The sequence below is a fragment of the Pecten maximus genome, chromosome 11 (genome assembly GCF_902652985.1).
Source record: "Pecten maximus chromosome 11, xPecMax1.1, whole genome shotgun sequence".
Classification (NCBI taxonomy): Eukaryota; Metazoa; Mollusca; class Bivalvia; order Pectinida; family Pectinidae; genus Pecten; species Pecten maximus.
The window spans coordinates 42,661,657-42,682,995 of NC_047025.1; the positions used below are offsets into that span (position 1 = coordinate 42,661,657).

The following is a 21,339-nucleotide window of genomic DNA, read 5'->3' on the forward strand; positions in this document are numbered from 1 at the left end:
CATCCCTACGTGTCTCTGTAAACCAACACTCATACCACAGCCCCATCTCTACGTGTCTCTGTAAACCAACTCTCATACCACAGCCCCGTCCCTACGTGTCTCTGTAAACCAACTCTCATACCACAGACCCATCCCTACGTGTCTCTGTAAACCAACACTCATACCACAGCCCCATCCCTACGTGTCTCTGTAAACCAACTCTCATACCACAGCCCCGTCCCTACGTGTCTCTGTAAACCAACACTCATACCACAGCCCCGTCCCTACGTGTCTCTGTAAACCAACTCTCATACCACAGCCCCGTCCCTACGTGTCTCTGTAAACCAACTCTCATACCACAGCCCCGTCCCTACGTGTCTCTGTAAACCAACTCTCATACCACAGCCCCGTCCCTACGTGTCTCTGTAAACCAACTCTCATACCACAGCCCCGTCCCTACGTGTCTCTGTAAACCAACTCTCATACCACAGACCCATCCCTACGTGTCTCTGTAAACCAACACTCATACCACAGCCCCATCCCTACGTGTCTCTGTAAACCAACTCTCATACCACAGCCCCGTCCCTACGTGTCTCTGTAAACCAACACTCATACCACAGCCCCGTCCCTACGTGTCTCTGTAAACCAACTCTCATACCACAGCCCCGTCCCTACGTGTCTCTGTAAACCAACTCTCATACCACAGCCCCGTCCCTACGTGTCTCTGTAAACCAACTCTCATACCACAGCCCCGTCCCTACGTGTCTCTGTAAACCAACTCTCATACCACAGCCCCGTCCCTACGTGTCTCTGTAAACCAACTCTCATACCACAGCCCCGTCCCTACGTGTCTCTGTAAACCAACTCTCGTACCACAGCCCCGTCCCTACGTGTCTCTGTAAACCAACACTCGTACAACAGCCCCGTCCCTACGTGTCTCTGTAAACCAACACTCGTACGACAGCCCCATCTCTACGTGTCTCTGTAAACCAACTCTCATACCACAGCCCCGTCCCTACGTGTCTCTGTAAACCAACTCTCATACCACAGCCCCGTCCCTACGTGTCTCTGTAAACCAACTCTCATATCACAGCCCCGTCCCTACGTGTTTCTGTAAACCAACTCTCATACCACAGCCCCATCCTTACGATTATGTCTTCGATATCAATGTACAAATTAACCAAATCACAAACAAAGTAGTATATGTGGTACTGTGTGTACTGCCATCGGGCGTCCTCATAATAGTCAATTTATACCGACGGATGAGATTTGACGAGGGTACTAAAGGTACATGGATGAGATTTGACGGGGGTACAATACGTACATGGATGACATTTGACGGGGGTACTAAACGTACATGGATGACATTTGATGATGGTACTATACGTACATGGATGAGATTTGACGAGGGTACTATACGTACATGGATGACATTTGACGAGGGTACTATACGTACATGGATGAGATTTTACGAGGGTACTATACGGACATGGATGAAATCTGACGAGGGATCTGTACGAATTTTTCACAAACGCAAGAATGGGTCCCTCTCTTTATTACACCATGTTATATTCATATCCTGTACCTCTATCAGTATATATCGAGGTAGACCACCAGGGTATCTCGGGAGGAGAGAGTTAACAGATAGAATCCTGATATATCCACACTCGGCGCTTTACCTATCGTAACATATTACACTGCTACAACGGGTGTATTAACAGGGAGCCGTGCCGACTACCATTGTATAACAAACAGTTAAAATATCCTACATGGAAGTATTAAACTGGGGGTACCAATATTCACTAGGGATGTAAATCACGGCCGAAACCTGGTGATAGTTTCACCTTCAGGCGCAACTCACAGGATTGAAAAAACGCATGTACAAGTGACAAGAGTAACGAACTTAGATGTAGTGTCTGTTCAACACCATCAAAAATATCCCCAATTGTAACGACTTTAAATGACAGACTACTTGCTGTTTATCCGAAACTGTAGCAATAAGCCTAACAATCAATATTATTGATGGAAGGGCTTGATCTCGGTCCCTTTTTTGTGTGGTTCATTAAAGGTGAGAGGATAAGTAGTTGATTATACAAACTAGGGAGCGTGTTACGAGTATTTAGGCCACTTATCCCGTGTCTTTGCTGTAATCGGATTTTTACATTGATCACATTATAATGGTTAATTCTGTTATTGTTATAAAAGGTTATCGGTACAATACACGATGACTGCGGAATGGACTTAACAAAGGAATTATATAGACATACAGTAGTTTAGTATTGAAATGGTATTTTAAATTTAATATCCAGCCAGGTGCCCTAATATTCCGGTCAGTATAGTAAGTCTATTGGGATGAGACAGTGAGACAGGGGACCACTACAGGAAGAATAGTTCCACGACTTGTAGTGGTGTTCTAGACTCTTTAAAAAGTGCATCTACTTTTATCTTTCGGCTGACTTGTTGACGACGTGATGGAGTACAAAACAGAGGTTCGATGTCTACAGTTCTGGGTTCTCGCCTTCTCGGTCGGAACCACTCTGGCCTTCTATCTCATAGCAGACTGTAAGTATGGAAACGCTGTCCTGTAATAATGGTCGAAGGTCTCTCGGACATTAAGTTTTTCTACAATACTTCCAATTATATATTTATGAGCACGTCTGACAATATTCAGATTTAATATTTTCTACAGACGTCTCCCTTGCCGTATATACATCACTACACAATTAATTCGCTTTGAACTTTTTTCCCGCAACTTCTCAATTTATGTTCTGTGCAATGGCAAATAAATCATCCGGAATGGCACAAATAGTTAAACTCCCCGTAAACAGGATGTGTACAAACAGCGTCAGCAGAGGTAAGAAGGGACTCACACCAAATGTTGTTACAGCGTCGGAACAGTAACAGACATCAGGAAAATCCTCATATTAACGAGGACAACGAAATCATAATGGTCTGATAATGATTTAGTGTGTAGTTATTGGCTACATATCACTGGTGTAATGGCCGTGAATATCCCGGAGACTGTATATCCGGTTGATATCACGCCCCCCTGTTGATGTAACGACACTCCGATGTCATAATAACGGACACGCGAGTTCGATTATATAACTTGATGAAATATTATCTACCTGGAAAGCTTTGGATATAGAGCTAGTAAACTTTAAAAAGAAATAGTAAACCTAAAAAAACTAGCTAGTCAACCTTAAAAAGGAACAAATACGGATAACCGGTAAATACTAATTAAATCATGGATTAACTAATGATCTATTAAGATAACCTACAGAAACATCACCTTTAATCTCAGGAAGCCCAACGTCTTAGAACTGTGAGGATGACGGATGCATCAAACATCGCCCAGTGATCTGGTGTCACCATGGTTACCCTCCTACGACTATACATACATACATTCCGAGATCAGAACACACTCTCGGATCTGTTTTATATAACGCCATAGAGACATATTAACACTATACAGGAATTTTAGTGTTCGTAGTCGGTACTAAAGTGTGCTGTATCCTAATAAGTACATATTTCAAATTTGTAGCAAGGAAGACAAATATTGATGTAAATTATTCTGATAAAAGGTTCCTTCGGTGGTTTTTATACCAATAGTATTAATTCATAGAATTTAGTTTCATTTTCTATGAACCAAAAATATGTATCCATGGATGTATAAACTTTTATACTCGGACAGTAACGTACCTTTAGTAATGGAATTCGTTACCAATTTGGTGGTTGTTACTGTGTGGACGTTTCGCTATTACACTGTACATACATTATAATCAACATCACGCCAGCTGCTAGTTTTATAATTGTTTGATTGGTAGTCCTTTTATTAAACATATCTCTATTCTTATCAATTAAAGTATCTCGTCATTTTTCAATATGACAATTGTTCCTAACAAAAATCTGTAACATGTAGCTTTTGATTAAGTGTGTATATCACTGCCAATTCTATAAATACTACATGGTACAGGTACTCCGGTGTCGGACTTAACTCGATGAATCATTTCCAAACATGCAATACATGTACATGTACACTTTGTATATGACATATGTATATACACGTAGAAACCAGTAAGTTTTAATAACGTGTGTCCAGTCTTTTGTTCGAATTAAGTTTGGCAGTGAAATATGGTTTAAATTAAAGTAACAAATGTAAATGATACGTGGAATATTTTGTTATTTCGAAGCATTTAAGAGTTCCATATTAAAAACGAAAATAGATTCAATCAAATGATAACAAACGGAGGGATTTCTAAACGTTTTGACGTGTATAAAGAAATACCGTTTGAAGTTATCTTAACCCTGTAAAATATATGGTCTGAGCTTAACTGGCAATAATTGCTCGTGTAAGTACAATTTTATAATGACTATATTGTTAATGTGCCTTTTTTCAGAGATGTCAGCCTTTTACTTTTACTAACACCTAAACTCAGATGAGTTTTTACAGCAGTCAACACGAACTTTAGTTCTAAAAACAACAAAGTATTCCGACATTCAAACGAAATTGTAATTCTAACTCAAAATCGGTAAATCGGCGACACCTGCCATAAAATCTGGGTCAAATCGACGACATCCGCCATACAAATCTAGGTCAAATCGACGTTACCTGCCATACAAATCTAGGTCAACTAGGCGTCACCTGCCATACAAATCTGGGTCAAATAGACGTCACCTGCCATACAAATCTAGGTCAAATAGACGTCACCTGCCATACAAATCAAGGTCAAATAGACGTCACCTGCCATACAAATCTGGGTCAAATAGACGACAAACCTATATTAAATCGACGTCACCCACCATATAAATTTAGGTAAAATTCGTGTAATCCACATTTTCAAAATAAGAACTTGTTTATTGTGGGATGGGTATTGTTGTTCTTACATTTATATATTCTTATTAGTGTTTCCTCTTGTTTCTCATGCTGGGAAACTTTCCGATGATTTTCTGGAACAGCTATTCTCAAAGGTAGACATTCAAAAATCGACCGATTTCTTTCAAATTTATGTACGCAAATTCTGACTGCCTGAGCACTAATTCAATGAGTACCTGTTGATTTGACAAAATGGTTGCCATGGAATGACTTCCTATTTTAAAAATGTCCAATACAGTTCAAGTTACGTGGTGTTTGTATTTGTACACAATGAGCACTATTGTTGTTATCTTATCCCACACACAATCATTATATAATTAAAAAACATAAACGTAGGGTATCACTACTAATTACGATTCCATTTCCAATTTCAATTTACTTTTAGGTCACCATCGCAATCAAATTTCCTTTATTTCCACAATATTTGCTTTAGCAACGAAAGTGGATAATGAGTTTAGTTTGAACCGTTTTATAAAACCTAGATCCTAATTCCCGAGATATAAGTTTAATTTGAACTGTTTTATCATACCTAGGTCCTCAATCCAAAGATTCGTCGTTTGACAACCTCTTGGGAAATCAAATCGAGAGTACTTTCAAATTAATGATTTTTAAATAAAAGCACAAAATTAAATTTAGAAAGAAAAAAAAGAACAAAATAATCTCAGTTATGAATTGCTTTGTTCTGGCAGCAGACGCGTTTCTTAATTCATTGCTGCATTGTGTAGAAAAAACCGCCTGGTCAACCGCAGAGATGATCATTCAAAAGTTGTGGTGGCGGAATTATTACAGATCTGGAAATACAATGCAACTCTCGTTAGTTGTCAAATCCTTTCTAAATCTGTGCTAAAATTTTGCATTTTCATATCCATGTATTGTATGCTATACTGTATCATCACACATTTGTGTGACGTATACGTCTGTTCTGTCCGGGTATCGTGTACTGTGTCATCACACATTTGTGTGACGTATAAGTCTGTCCTATACAGGTATCGTGTACTGTATCATCACACATTTGTGTGACGTATACATCTGTCCTGTCCAGGTATCGTGTACTGTGTCATCACACATTTGTGTGACGTGTACTGTGTCATCACACATTTGTGTAACGTATACGTCTGTCATGTCCAGGTATCGTGTACTGTGTCATCACACATTTGTGTGACGTATACGTCTGTCATGTCCAGGTATCGTGTACTGTGTCATCACACATTTGTGTGACGTATAAGTCTGCCCTATACAGGTATCATGTGCTGTACCGTTTAAACCTTAATTTTACAGATTATATGGACCCTGGTGTCAGCAATGCCTTCGGTGGGATATGTAACAAACGTGTGGAGGACGCATGCGTGTATGTAAACAGTCACATCAACCCACTGTACATGTGGGATTATGATGATAATGTTGACTGTGTGATGACGCTTGACGCGGGTTCCATGGCATCAGCAAAGTAAGTAATTATCTCCTCTTGTCAGTCTCGATACACGTCAATTTTACAGTATACGTAAAAAATGACGTTGAGTTAAAGTTATCACTGCAAACCGTAAATAACAAACGATGTCACATCGTGTGTGGTTGGTGCCGTGATCGACCAAACATGGTAGACATGTTATCCAGACAAGACACCAGTAATATGCAGTAATATAATACTCTTAGTCTACAGGGCCATATTTCCAATATCGCTCATTCGCTCCTTCGACCTAAACGCGAAGGAGCGGAAACACGATAGCGAAGGAGCGAAGAAGGAAGGAGCAAAAGTTCCATCGCCCCTTCGCCATCGTATTGTTGCTCCTTTGCCATCGTATTTTCGCTCCTTCGCTACATCGCCATCGAGATTTCGCTACATCGCCATCATGTTTTCGCTCCTTTGCTCCTTCGCGTTCAGGTCGAAGGAGCGAAGGAGCGATATTGGGAAATTTGGGCCTAACGGAACACCATAATTACAGCACATCTCTCTTTAAATATCGAAGTGCATAACGAATTCTTCTCGCGAACGTTTCACTGCTACAGAAAATGTAGAAAGAGTTTTCGACTCCCGCCAAACTTGTGCTATCGAACAAGTATACGTGTTAAAATAGACTTAAAATTAACCTTGTTATTTAACGGTTGTAAAACAAGAGTGAAGAACGCCTGTTAACATAGTCGATAGAATGACAGATCTGATGGTTAGACTTTGTGCTTTGTCTTTGTCTGCAGTAAATTGACGTTTTATTCTGGATCTTATAACTTTTTTAGGCAGAAAGACCCCCACCCCCACCCACTTCTCCTTTAGGTAGCGCTAAAATATCTGTACCTGCTGTGCCTATTGAGTAATTACTAAGAAGCAATTTCTCTTCTGAGATCTTCATGTCTTGTCAGTGAGACAATCTCTTCTTTTCCCTCTTAACGCTGCCTCACCTTTGACCATGTCAGATTACGGATTTTGTCCCCAGGTTGTGAAGAGTCGGAGACACGTGATGCCCCCAGATTTGACACAGAGCGTTAGGAATCCTCACAAAATCAACTAGTCCATTTCTGTGTTAGAATTCTAAATCTGTAAACTACAATAGAACGGCACATCAATCGATCAGATTCCTAACTTAGCCAATCGATGCGATTCCTTACTCAGCCAATCGATCCGATTCCTTACTCAGCCAATCGATCCGATTCCTTACTCAGCTAATCGATCCGATTCCTTACTCATTATGATGATGAGCCTTTAAACAATGACAATCAAAGCCTCCCACACTGGCGGTGTTGCTGGACAGTTGGCCATCACGTGACTCTAAGGTTAACAGAACGCTGTGTAGATTAATAGAATCTTTCGTCCCCTTTCGGGTGAGATTAATAGAATCTTTCACCCCCTTTGGGGTAAGATAGGGGGATATCAACCCTCGGGGGGGGGGGGGGGGGGGGGGGGGGGGATTGTTAAATTCTCAAACACGAGGCGTGTTCTTTATAGTAATAAAATGTCACTTCCCGATAAGATGTATGTTTTGTTTACAATTTAGCAAATTGCTATATTAATTATGGACGTTAGTATTGTTACCATTGACCTTTCTGACCCTTGACCTCGCGGTAGCTCCGACCTTTACCTCACCTTTGGTAGGTAAAAAAGAACATGTATAACAAGTTATTGTTCCTCTGGACAAACGTTATATGGCTGAAAGGTGTTGATGATGTAGAAATGATGAAAACGTCTACAACCTCAACATTAAAAAGGCAATTAATTTAACGATTGATTTTCAGGGCCAGTATCCATAAAACCATTCTCGTGTTTGTGACATAAAATCCGTGCTCAAGTCAACTTCTTAAAACTCGCTAAGCTTACGAAATGGCAGTTTAAAAGAGAAAAAAATGAACATTGAAAATATTATGTCACGTTAGGCATCAGAAAATCCGTTCACATCGAGGAAAAATATTAAGTCAGATATCAGATTTATCACCAAACGTATTCAGATCACAACATGTGACTTTGAGCATGAGTACCAGACAATCGTTCCTGTTCATTAGAACTACATGCCCCATGACATGTGATTAAGATTTTTACAGTACACTAGATAGGATAAATATGCTTTAAATACCCGACATAAAGACGATTATACTGCATTACACGCATCTTAATCCGTCACAGCATCTTAATCGGATAGCATCATACCTTATAAGGTAGTCATATCACTGGACACGTTAAATCACCGTGACATCTTACCTTATAAGGTAGTCATATCACTATAGAACACTGGACACGTTAAATCACCATGACATCGTACCTTATAAGGTAGTCATATCACTATAGAACACAGTGGACACGTTAAATCACAATGACATCATACCTTATAAGGTAGTCATATCACTATAGAACACACTGGACACGTTAAATCACCATGACATCTTACCTTATAAGGTAGTCATATCACTATAGAACACTGGACACGTTAAATCACCATGACATCTTACCATATAAGGTAGTCATATCACTATAGAACACTGGACACGTTAAATCACCATGACATCATACCTTATAAGGTAGTCATGTTAAATCACCATGACATCATACCTTATAAGGTAGTCATATCACTATAGAACACTGGACACGTTAAATCACCATGACATCTTACCTTATAAGGTAGTCATATCACTATAGAACACTGGACACGTTAAATCACCATGACATCATACCTTATAAGGTAGTCATGTTAAATCACCATGACATCATACCTTATAAGGTAGTCATATCACTTTAGAACACTGGACACGTTAAATCACCATGACATCTTACCTTATAAGGTAGTCATGTTAAATCACCATCAATCTTACCTTATAAGGTAGTCATGTTAAATCAACATGACATCTTACCTTATAAGGTAGTCATGTTAAATCACCATGAATCTTACCTTATAAGGTAGTCATGTTAAATATCCATGACATCATACCTTATAAGGTAGTCATATCACTATAGAACACACTGGTCACGTTAAATCACCATGACATCTTACCTTATAAGGTAGTCATATCACTATAGAACACACTGGTCACGTTAAATCACCATGACATCATACCTTATAAGGTAGTCATGTTAAATCACCATGACATCATACCTTATAAGGTAGTCATATCACTATAGAACACAGTGGACACGTTAAATCACCATGACATCATACCTTATAAGGTAGTCATGTTAAATCACCATGACATCATACCTTATAAGGTAGTCATGTTAAATCACCATGAATCTTACCTTATAAGGTAGTCATATCACTATAGAACACTGGACACGTTAAATCACCATGACATCGTACCTTATAAGGTAGTCATGTTAAATCACCATCAATCTTACCTTATAAGGTAGTCATGTTAAATCAACATGACATCTTACCTTATAAGGTAGTCATGTTAAATCACCATGAATCTTACCTTATAAGGTAGTCATGTTAAATATCCATGACATCATACCTTATAAGGTAGTCATATCACTATAGAACACACTGGTCACGTTAAATCACCATGACATCTTACCTTATAAGGTAGTCATATCACTATAGAACACACTGGTCACGTTAAATCACCATGACATCATACCTTATAAGGTAGTCATGTTAAATCACCATGACATCATACCTTATAAGGTAGTCATATCACTATAGAACACAGTGGACACGTTAAATCACCATGACATCATACCTTATAAGGTAGTCATGTTAAATCACCATGACATCATACCTTATAAGGTAGTCATGTTAAATCACCATGAATCTTACCTTATAAGGTAGTCATATCACTATAGAACACTGGACACGTTAAATCACCATGACATCGTACCTTATAAGGTAGTCATATCACTATAGAACACAGTGGACACGTTAAATCACCATGACATCATACCTTATAAGGTAGTCATATCACTATAGAACACAGTGGTCACGTTAAATCACCATGACATCATACCTTATAAGGTAGTCATGTTAAATCACCATGACATCATACCTTATAAGGTAGTCATATCACTATAGAACACTGGACACGTTAAATCACCATGACATCGTACCTTATAAGGTAGTCATATCACTATAGAACACAGTGGACACGTTAAATCACCATGACATCATACCTTATAAGGTAGTCATATCACTATAGAACACAGTGGTCACGTTAAATCACCATGACATCTTACCTTATAAGGTAGTCATATCACTATAGAACACTGGACACGTTAAATCACCAGGACATCATACCTTATAAGGTAGTCATATCACTATAGAACACAGTGGACACGTTAAATCACCATGACATCATACCTTATAAGGTAGTCATGTTAAATCACCATGATATCATACCTTATAAGGTAGTCATATCACTATAGAACACACTGGTCACGTTAAATCACTATGACATCTTACCTTATAAGGTAGTCATATCACTATAGAACACAGTGGACACGTTAAATCACCATGAATCTTACCTTATAAGGTAGTCATGTTAAATCACCATGACATCATACCTTATAAGGTAGTCATATCACTATAGAACACAGGACACGTTAAATCACCATGACATCATACCTTATAAGGTAGTCATGTTAAATCACCATGATATCATACCTTATAAGGTAGTCATATCACTATAGAACACACTGGTCACGTTAAATCACTATGACATCTTACCTTATAAGGTAGTCATATCACTATAGAACACAGTGGACACGTTAAATCACCATGAATCTTACCTTATAAGGTAGTCATGTTAAATCACCATGACATCATACCTTATAAGGTAGTCATATCACTATAGAACACATTGGACACGTTAAATCACCATGACATCTTACCTTATAAGGTAGTCATATCACTATAGAACACATTGGACACGTTAAATCACCATGACATCTTACCTTATAAGGTAGTCATATCACTATAGAACACTGGACACGTTAAATCACCATGATATCTTACCTTATAAGGTAGTCATATCACTATAGAACACATTGGACACGTTAAATCACCATGACATCTTACCTTATAAGGTAGTCATATCACTATAGAACACTGGACACGTTAAATCACCATGACATCTTACCTTATAAGGTAGTCATATCACTATAGAACACATTGGACACGTTAAATCACCATGACATCATACCTTATAAGGTAGTCATATCACTATAGAACACTGGACACGTTAAATCACCATGACATCATACCTTATAAGGTAGTCATATCACTATAGAACACTGGACATGTTAAATCACCATGACATCATACCTTATAAGGTAGTCACATCACTTTAGAACACTGGACACGTTAAATCACCATGACATCATATCGTACAGAATTAATGTCTCAAAGAGAATATCCGTCACTTCACGCCCCTGTCTACGTCACATAAATAAACCATCTTTGTAATGGTATCGAATTGCACAATGGTTCGTTAAGTTGACAAAAGCGACAAGTACATTAATTATTCCGGGACCCGTACAATTCCAACGAATCCTATACGAGAAGGCATTATGCTGGTGCAGTAAGGGGGTAATTGGGAAGGGGGGCAAGATTGACAGAATCAGGTTTGGTTTGGCTTGTGGGCGAGATTCGCAGAATCGGGTGTCGTTTAGCTTGTCACATGGGCAAGGTTGCCAGAATCGGGTTTATTTTAGCTCGTGATGGAGACACCAGGACGTACCACAGCGTTCCACAGCGTGTGGTTGAGGATAGCAACTTAATTAAAATGGAGTACCTGCAGAATCGAGTTTTTCTTTCCTCATTAGTTTTCACTCGTCATGATTGTGTAGAAAAATAGATTAAGCATTCCTACAATTATTCTAAACTAACCAGTAGATGTATATTTGGAGCATCGCGCTTTTTCTCCGTAAGTCAATGTAACACAGCGTGATAGATTCGTACTCACGATGCTAATTGATGTATTGAGTAATACTACATGTTTTAAAGGTTTATTTTATGATGCCAAAGTCTAATAAACTATTGTCCGTGTGCTATACAATAAACTTAACAGGATGGCAATTGGTTTCGGTTTTCCACAATGGTATTATTAACGGGCGACTAAATAATTCGCTCGGGGAAGCCCTTAATCACGATTGTCTCCAAGTGATTATAATTACATTTAAAACATACACATTTGCACATCGGCTCTCTAAATTCTTCGAATAAACAAGTTAATTGATTTATCATCAGTAATTCAATATGACCCCACCAACAACTGACTAGTCAGCGCCATTTTTATGTGTATCGTCCTTGTGTACACAAACTGTTCATCTTTGTTGAGATTTTATACGAAACAATACGATACATGTATTTCTTGTTTCTGGTATATTGAACATTCTTAAGAGCAGCGAGAGATTAAATTTGTCCTTTTAATCAGCAATCCAATTGTCTCTTTTGTGACCCTGATATGTGTCCCTGGCACAAATTTCCCGTATAAAGTTTAGTAAAATAGAGCAGATTAGAATAGGTCATATTATTTACTGTAATTGAAATTCAATGTCATTTTATTCTCTTTTCACGTGATGTCAAGAGAAAACTTATATCCAATATAATACATACAATTATTGTAGTAGTGATGTAATGTGGAATCTTAACAAATAATATTATCACTGAAGTATTACCGTGTGTTGTTACTATGATAATATCATATTATAATGTGTCCATGGTAAAATTATATGAGTTACATTTCTATTGTCCATGTCATATTATTATCGGAGTGTTAACTTTCTGTTGTGTTTCTTGCTGCAGGTTTAAGGTGGAATGGCACCACTTCAATGTCCAGCATTCCACTTCCTGTACGGCCGACTATTTGTCGATATACGATGCGGATATGACGGATATCAGTAACTCGTCCCTCCTGATTGGTAAATTCTGTGGTGGTGTGGTGAACATCACCGGCTACCCTACTCAACGATACCTCACTTTCCAATTCCACACTGACGGGTCGGCTAACGACATTGGCTGGAGACTCAGAGCCACGCGCTATGAAGCACGTAAGCATCTCTTTAACTTCGTATTATCCCTGATCAACGAAGTTGGCTGGGGGTATACAGATGGGTCCCGTCCGTCCGTCCGGATTCGCTTTCGGCATGAAATCTTTTTTGATGAAACTTACTTGGTCCAATCAGGTCACTGCAGCCCGATTAAACATGTGCGGGATGTGATTATAATAAAACTAGAGCTAGGGATTTCGGTAACAAGTCTACTGAGCAAGTTTCATCAAAATCCGATCAATCCTTCAATATATATCGTAATTAAACTGGAGCGAGGAGTTAAGTTTAAAAGTTTGATTATCGCAATATGTAATGATTCTAAATGTTATGTCGTGTGTTTCATGTTTTTTTATGCATGTTTCCCACATTAATGTCATGTAATACAACATTTACATGAGCGGGGGATCTTGACGACTATCTCCTTGTAATAAAATTCTTTTCGTTAATAACATAATATATGTTTCTTGATAATAATTACGAATAACACTTAAGACACACAACACCTACATAGTTTTGCTTTCATATCGGCGGTGGATGGATACACCTATCGGACATGTACATATAATTCTGATATATTATATGATATACATGTATATATAATTCTAATATACATGTACATATAATTCTGGTGTACATATACATATAATTCTGGTATACATGTACATATAATTCTAATATACATGTATATATAATTCTAATATACATGTATATATAATTAGGATATATATGTACATATAATTCTGATATACATGTACAAATTAAACGTGGATACTCTTCTATCATGTAATCTAGACTTGACGGATGAAGAAAACGGAACAATAATTGTACTGTAGCTGGATTTTATATCATTTCTAAAGGTTCGAGTAAATAGCAACTTAAACTAATCCATATTCTCACCAATCTAATTAATGTGATCATATATTATATAACACATACACTTTAATTAAATATATTTGTATTCCACCAATGTTCTAAAATAACATTAGTGTCAATCACTATCTAACCGTTTGATAACCTACTTCCTCGTTACTATAGTGACGAAGTGTAATTCGACCACTACACTAAATACCTAAGTCGAGATTTAGAGAGAAATAGATTGATATAATCTTGTTCTCAAACCCTAGTAAACTTTGTAATGTATATTTATGATCGCATGCAAAGGAGAATACTGTTTAATCTAAATTGTGACCACGGGACAAACTGACTAACAACCACCAATTAGGACCGTTCTGACCTCAGATTGTGGTATGTATGTTCTGACTAGTCACAGTCATATAGTCAGAAGGCTGGTCACAAACTAAGAGTAGCCTGTATTAGACACGAGGAAGCATTGCATGAGAGATTTTCTATTTCACATGCGGGTCTTCGCCAAGATTACAATGTTGTTTACCTGCTTATCCGAGGAAATCCTTATTGATGCCATCACGATCGGCGTCTATTACAACTGCTGACGTTCTGACATGCGACATCAATTTCTATTATCTTTATGGATTCCTAAACGAGCACGAAGTCTTACACGTCCCCATATTATCAAATTCTATACATCGCTCCCGGCTTGTAGGTTACTGCCTCATCCGCCGTCAAAATTAATATTCCTCAAAATGTAATTACTCGGCACTCCGGTACAATTCATTTATCTTGCTCTCCGACTAAGCTTGATTAAATAACCTTATAACAAAATGCAATTTCAAAACACGTTTTAAAATGTTATCTATTTTTCAGAGTCCGTTCACAATGTCTCGCTTTTGGCTTTCGATTTTAGTTTTCTGTCGGCGTTAGTTACTGGTTTACCACCTACATGACTCCGCCTATTGCTAGGTTTCGTCTCACCGACTATAATCATTGTTCTGTCGGCCTTAGTAACTTACTGGTTTACCACCTACATGACTCCGCCTATTGCTAGGTTTCGTCTCACCGACTATAACCAGTGTTCTGTCGGCGTTAGTTACTGGTTTACCACCTACATGACTCTACCTATTGCTAGGTTTCGTCTCGTGACTATTGTCAGTGTTCTGTCGGCGTTAGTTACTGGTTTACCACCTACATGACTCTACCTATTGCTAGGTTTCGTCTCACCGACTATAGTCAGTGTTCTGTCGGCGTTAGTTACTGGTTTACCGCCTAGATGACTCCGCCTTTTGCTAGGTTTCGTCTCACCGACTATAGTCGGTGTTTTGTCGGCGTTAGTTACTGGTTTACCGCCTACATGACTCCGCCTATTGCTAGGTTTCGTCTCACCGACTATAACCAGTGTTCTGTCGGCCTTAGTTACTGGTTTACCGCCTACATGACTCCGCCTATTGCTAGGTTTCGTCTCACCGACTATAACCAGTGTTCTGTCGGCCTTAGTTACTGGTTTACCGCCTACATGACTCCGCCTATTGCTAGGTTTCTCACCGTCTGGTCTGTCGGACTGAGTGGGCACCCCTCCGTGTTGTAACCGCGCGGGATAGGATAAGTTTAAGCGTGGTTTAGAGGACTGTCTTTGTACTAACAGTGCCTTATCCGAAATTATTGCTATGACGTCACTTGAAATTTCAGTGTAACCAGACGCGGCCGTGTCGGCCAATATACTGATATATGTTGTATTTCTAATAGCTATCAATGATATTATAATGGCATTGTGTTGCACAATTCAAAGGTTTTAATGGAATATTAAGGCGGAACTATTGACTTTGCTATCATAGTCTATGTTGGATCTAATCAGTGCTTTATGTACCCTAGAGAAAGTCCCAGGGAGGCAAGTTAATGTCAAGGTCAGTTTTAAACTTATTCTTTATTGCATTTATGCAGGGAATCTAGGAAAGGTTTTCGTCGAGTACCATTACTGATTAACGGGTTGTTTTTAATACTTTTAAAGTATGCCTGGATATAAATAAGGTTTTCTTGTGTATTATTGAGAATTTCAGGCCACATTGTACTGACGAGACATAGAGATACTGAACCAGGTCACATTGTACTGACGAGACAGAGATACTGAACCAGGTCACATTATACTGACGAGACATAGAAACTGAACCAGGTCACATTATACTGACGAGACAGAGATACTGAACCAGGTCACATTATACTGACGAGACAGAGATACTGAACCAGGTCACATTGTACTGACGAGACATAGATACTGAACCAGGTCACATTATACTGACGAGACAGAGATACTGAACCAGGTCACATTATACTGACGAGACAGAGATACTGAACCAGGTCACATTATACTGACGAGACAAAGATACTGAACCAGGTCACATTGTACTGACTAGACATAGATACTGAACCAGGTCACATTATACTGACGAGACATAGAGATACTGAACCAGGTCACATTGTACTGACGAGACAGAGATACTGAACCAGGTCACATTATACTGACGAGACATAGAGATACTGAACCAGGTCACATTGTACTGACGAGACAGAGATACTGAACCAGGTCACATTGTACTGACGAGACAGAGATACTGAACCAGGTCACATTGTACTGACGAGACAGAGACACTGAACCAGGTCACATTGTACTGACTAGACATAGATACTGAGCCAGGTCACATTATACTAACGAGACAGGGAGATACTGAACCAGGTCACATTATACTGACGAGACAGAGATACTGAACCAGGTCACATTATACTGACGAGAAAGAGGGATACTGAACCAGGTCACATTATACTGACGAGACAGAGATACTGAACCAGGTCACATTGTACTGACGAGACAGAGATACTGAACCAGGTCACATTATACTGACGAGACATAGATACTGAACCAGGTCACATTGTACTGACGAGACAGAGATACTGAACCAGGTCACATTATACTGACGAGACATAGATACTGAACCAGGTCACATTGTACTGACGAGACATAGATACTGAACCAGGTCTCACTATACTGACGAGACAGAGATACTGAACCAGGTCACATTATACTGACGAGACAGAGGGATACTGAACCAGGTCACATTATACTGACGAGACAGAGATACTGAACCAGGTCACATTATACTGACGAGACAGAGATACTGGACCAGGTCACATTATACTGACGGGACAGAGGGATACTGAACCAGGTCACACTGACGAGACAAATTTACTCTGTATCTGAGCGGTACGTACACTTCTCATATTGTCGCGGGGTCTTGGCCATATGAATACACTGTATCCTTAGGATACCTGCACATCTCGGATTATTACGGTGTTCCTGGCCGTATGTACACTTCTGATATTATCGCTGGGTTCCCGGCCGTAAGATTACACTGTATCTAAGCTGTACCTGAACAGCGCCATTCACTTCTTGGTGCCTGACCTACGTTTACACGTTCTGTGAACTTTCAGTCTGTACAGATTCAGCCGTTTTATGCTGGCGATATAGTCAGTTTTCCCCAAGTCAAAGGCGGTGTAGTTACATGAAATCAACTCATTAGATTGCCTACATTAAATCTGACTGTATACAATGTGTGTTTGTGATTGTATTAGACGCGGTGTGTCAGCACCAGCCGATGTCATTGCCCTCGGCCTGTGTACGTAGCCGAGACTCCTGCTCCAGTATGTGATTTAGAGATTTATTTTTCAGCAGCGTGATATTGTCTTTTACATCAATCTAAATTGTGATGCATTGTCATCTCGTTATCTGACTGAAGTTCTTAAATTTAACTACGATAACAAAACTGTATGCACTATCTAATTTCATTTGTCACTTGATCAGGTATGCCTAGTTAAAGTTGTTTACAATAGAGATATTCTAAGCACATTTTCTCTTTAGTGACAAGCATACATCAAAACGATTCAAGATGAGTGATCAAACGATTACTGTAAAATTGTTTTCATGTCATGATGACGCGTGATTATTACCTAGCACGGAATAGACCAACCAACCGTAACTTCTCGAACCTATTTTTGTATATTCAGGTCACACATTGGTAAATGACCTGCACTTTTACGGTGACGTATGGTTTAATCCGTAATTAATAAGTCCATGTTTCATGTACGACAAAACCTAAAATTATACTGATACGTATGGAACGATGATATCACAGAAAGGTCATTATTCAAAACAAAGACGGCGAGTGTATAACCATATCGAATCCCCACAGAATCTTCTAAAATATATGAAGTCGTCAAAAGGTGTTTGGTATCATCAACCAGTCAAACGACAGGCGTCCCGACACTTTATCACTATCCCTCCACCTCTGGGTTACGAGTTCGAAACCTGCGTGGGGCAGTTGCGAGGTACTGGCCGTAGGCTAGTGTTTTTTCTCCGGGTACTCCGGCTTTACTGGCACGTCCTTAAATGACCCCGACTCTCAATAAAACGTTAAACATAAAATGAACCAAAACCAAACGACATGTTGTATCATCAACCAACCAAACGACAGGACAGATAGATTGGTTGTATCATCAACCAACCAAACGACAGGACAGATAGATTGGTTGAATCATCAACCAACCAAACGACAGAACAGATAGATTGGTCGTATAATCAACCAACCAAACGACAAGACTGGCAGATTGGTTATATCATCAACCAACCAAACGACAGAACAGATAGATTGGTTGTATCATCAACCAACTAAACGACAGGACAGATAGATTGGTTGTATCATCAACCAACCAAACGACAGGACAGATAGATTGGTTGAATCATCAACCAACCAAACGACAGAACAGATAGATTGGTTGTATCATCAACCAACCAAACGACAAGACAGACAGATTGGTTATATCATCAACCAACCAAACGACAGGACAGATAGATTGGTTGTATCATCAACCAATAAAACGACAGAACAGATAGATTGGTTATATCATCAACCAACCAAACGACAGAACAGATAGATTGGTTGTATCATCAACCAACCAAACGACAGAACAGATAGACGGGTTGTATCATCAACCAACCAAACGACAGGACAGATAGATTGGTTGTATCACCAACCAATCAAACGACAGAACAGAGAGATTGGTTATATCATCAACCAACCAAACGACAGAACAGAGAGATTGGTTATATCATCAACCAACCAAACGACAGAACAGATAGGCTGGTTGTATCATCAACCAACTAAATGACAAAATTGACGATGGATGAATAAACTGTTTATTCTAAGTGGTTTAACATCCTTAGTGACCGCCAATAGGAAACTGTCATATTTCAGTTACAATATCATGATTAACCTGTTTTACCTTATAGCTCCCTGTCAGGATGATGAGTATCTGTGTCCCAGTGAGAACATCTGTATCGATGGTCGACTCAAGTGTGACGGTACCTACCAGTGTGCGGATCTAACAGACGAGAACGACTGTACATGTAAGGAATTGCTATCTACCAATGATTCCCATTAGTAGAAATTTTCTATTTTCGTGAAAACTATAAAAGAATATGCTAGCCATCATCTAACTCCCTTTAGTTTGGAAAATAACCTCAATAACCTTTATCGCACCTTCTCTTTATAGTTACTGAAGAGTTCATCGGCGCTTTTCTCGCGCTTGGAATGGGAGGACTGGTCGGTGTGGGGATTGGCTGTATTGGAGGCTGTGTGGCGATATGGGTAGTCGTCGGGGCATTTACCTGCTGTAAGAAATGCTGTAAGGTGTGCTGTTTCAAGTGCTGCTGCTGGTGGCCGTGCTGTAAGGGCCGCTGTGGAAATCCACCCGCAAACTCAAAGGTAGGGCCGCAGGAGGTCGACGAGTGGGGCGATGACTTCAAAAAAACAGCAATGGAAGACGACATAGCGATAGTGGATGAGGACAACGGCAATGACTTCGGTAATGACAACGAGGCGAACAATGAAACCGAGCTGGGAGAAGAAGCCATGGAGATGACAAAAGATGTTGATGGTGGACGGCACACCTCCATGTCTGGAGTTGGAACCGTCAAGGAAGAGGGACTGACGCAGGTCGTGTAGGGCGTTATGACGTCACATTGGATACATAGGTCAACAATGGTTGAACCTGTAAGGTAAACAATGGTTGAGAATAGCAAGAGAGAATATCTACGGGAATATTATATTCCATGCGAAAGTCGCTGAGAGTCATCCGTACGATTCGATGGATCTAATCTTCTGTTCTATAAACTGTTGACACTTTCAACTTCTACGCAAATATTTCTGTGTTAGCCTAAGTTCTGTACTTTTTCTGTTTTCTGTGATCGAATGATTTCTACACTGAATGATTATTTATATATGTCTGTCTATGGAGTCTAATTTAAAGGTAGTGGGTGTGGAAATTGTCACCCGGAAACAAAAGTAAATCAACAAGAAAAAGTCACTTTTATGTTTTTGCTCCGTTTGTTGTATTTCATTGTATCAAGTTGCCATACGCTACCAGATATTGACCCAAGTCGACCACGTAAAGGTACGACCAGTGGAGCGTCATGGTCAAGAGACACAAGGAAAAGACAGAAAAATGTTGCGACCAACAGCAGATCAAATCACTAGACAGATTCATTAAACCAGGGAGTTTCGGATGAAATACTCCAAAAAATCGCACGCATGAATGATAAAAAAAACAACAAACAAACAAACATTACGCATCAACTAAAGTAAAAAAACAGTTATCCATATTATGTTTTTAAATGCCCAAGGACAGACGGATAAAAGCAAGAGACTTCGTCTTAACCAGTGGATGAAACAACAAAAATGTGTCTCTTACAGGAAACTCATTTTACATCTAATTGAAGTAATCTGTTAAATTTGTCAAGGAACCTCGTGTACAATCGATTATTTTCTTATCGAAAATACATTTAATAATTCAGTAGAATCTGCAGATATCGGACCAGCTCATATTAGGGGTACAGATCACCAGGATGTCTCATCACAGAAACTAAAAAGTAAGGAAAACGGGCTTACAGTATGGAAAATTAATAACAGTATACTAGATGATATAGAATATCAGGAATTTATAGAAAATTGTATCAATGATGCAAAATTATACAGCGACAAGTAAATTGAACAGACGACAAACATGGGGTTATTGTAAAATAGCGATATAAAACCAATCTGTCAAATACAGGACATCAAAACTG

General features: G+C 39.2%; 1 protein-coding gene across 1 annotated transcript; it reads left to right on the forward strand.

The window, feature by feature from the left end:
* The first annotated feature begins 2,309 nt into the window (after window positions 1-2,309).
* On the forward strand, window positions 2,310-20,588 carry LOC117338209 (suppressor of tumorigenicity 14 protein homolog). The gene is made up of 5 exons (XM_033899466.1): window positions 2,310-2,541; window positions 6,134-6,302; window positions 13,072-13,316; window positions 19,507-19,623; window positions 19,770-20,588. The coding sequence occupies exons 1-5, from the start codon at window positions 2,451-2,453 to the stop codon at window positions 20,219-20,221; spliced, it is 1,074 nt and encodes a 357-aa protein (XP_033755357.1). The 5' UTR covers window positions 2,310-2,450; the 3' UTR covers window positions 20,222-20,588.
* Window positions 20,589-21,339: the final 751 nt, after the last annotated feature.

Bases quoted from the DNA above. Each gene is read 5' to 3' on its own strand.
- LOC117338209 (XM_033899466.1), top strand. From the start codon at position 2,451: ATGGAGTACAAAACAGAGGTTCGATGTCTACAGTTCTGGGTTCTCGCC. The intron at 13,317-19,506 runs GTAAGCATCTCT...TTTACCTTATAG, and splicing joins AGCCACGCGCTATGAAGCAC to CTCCCTGTCAGGATGATGAG. The intron at 19,624-19,769 runs GTAAGGAATTGC...TTCTCTTTATAG, and splicing joins AGACGAGAACGACTGTACAT to TTACTGAAGAGTTCATCGGC.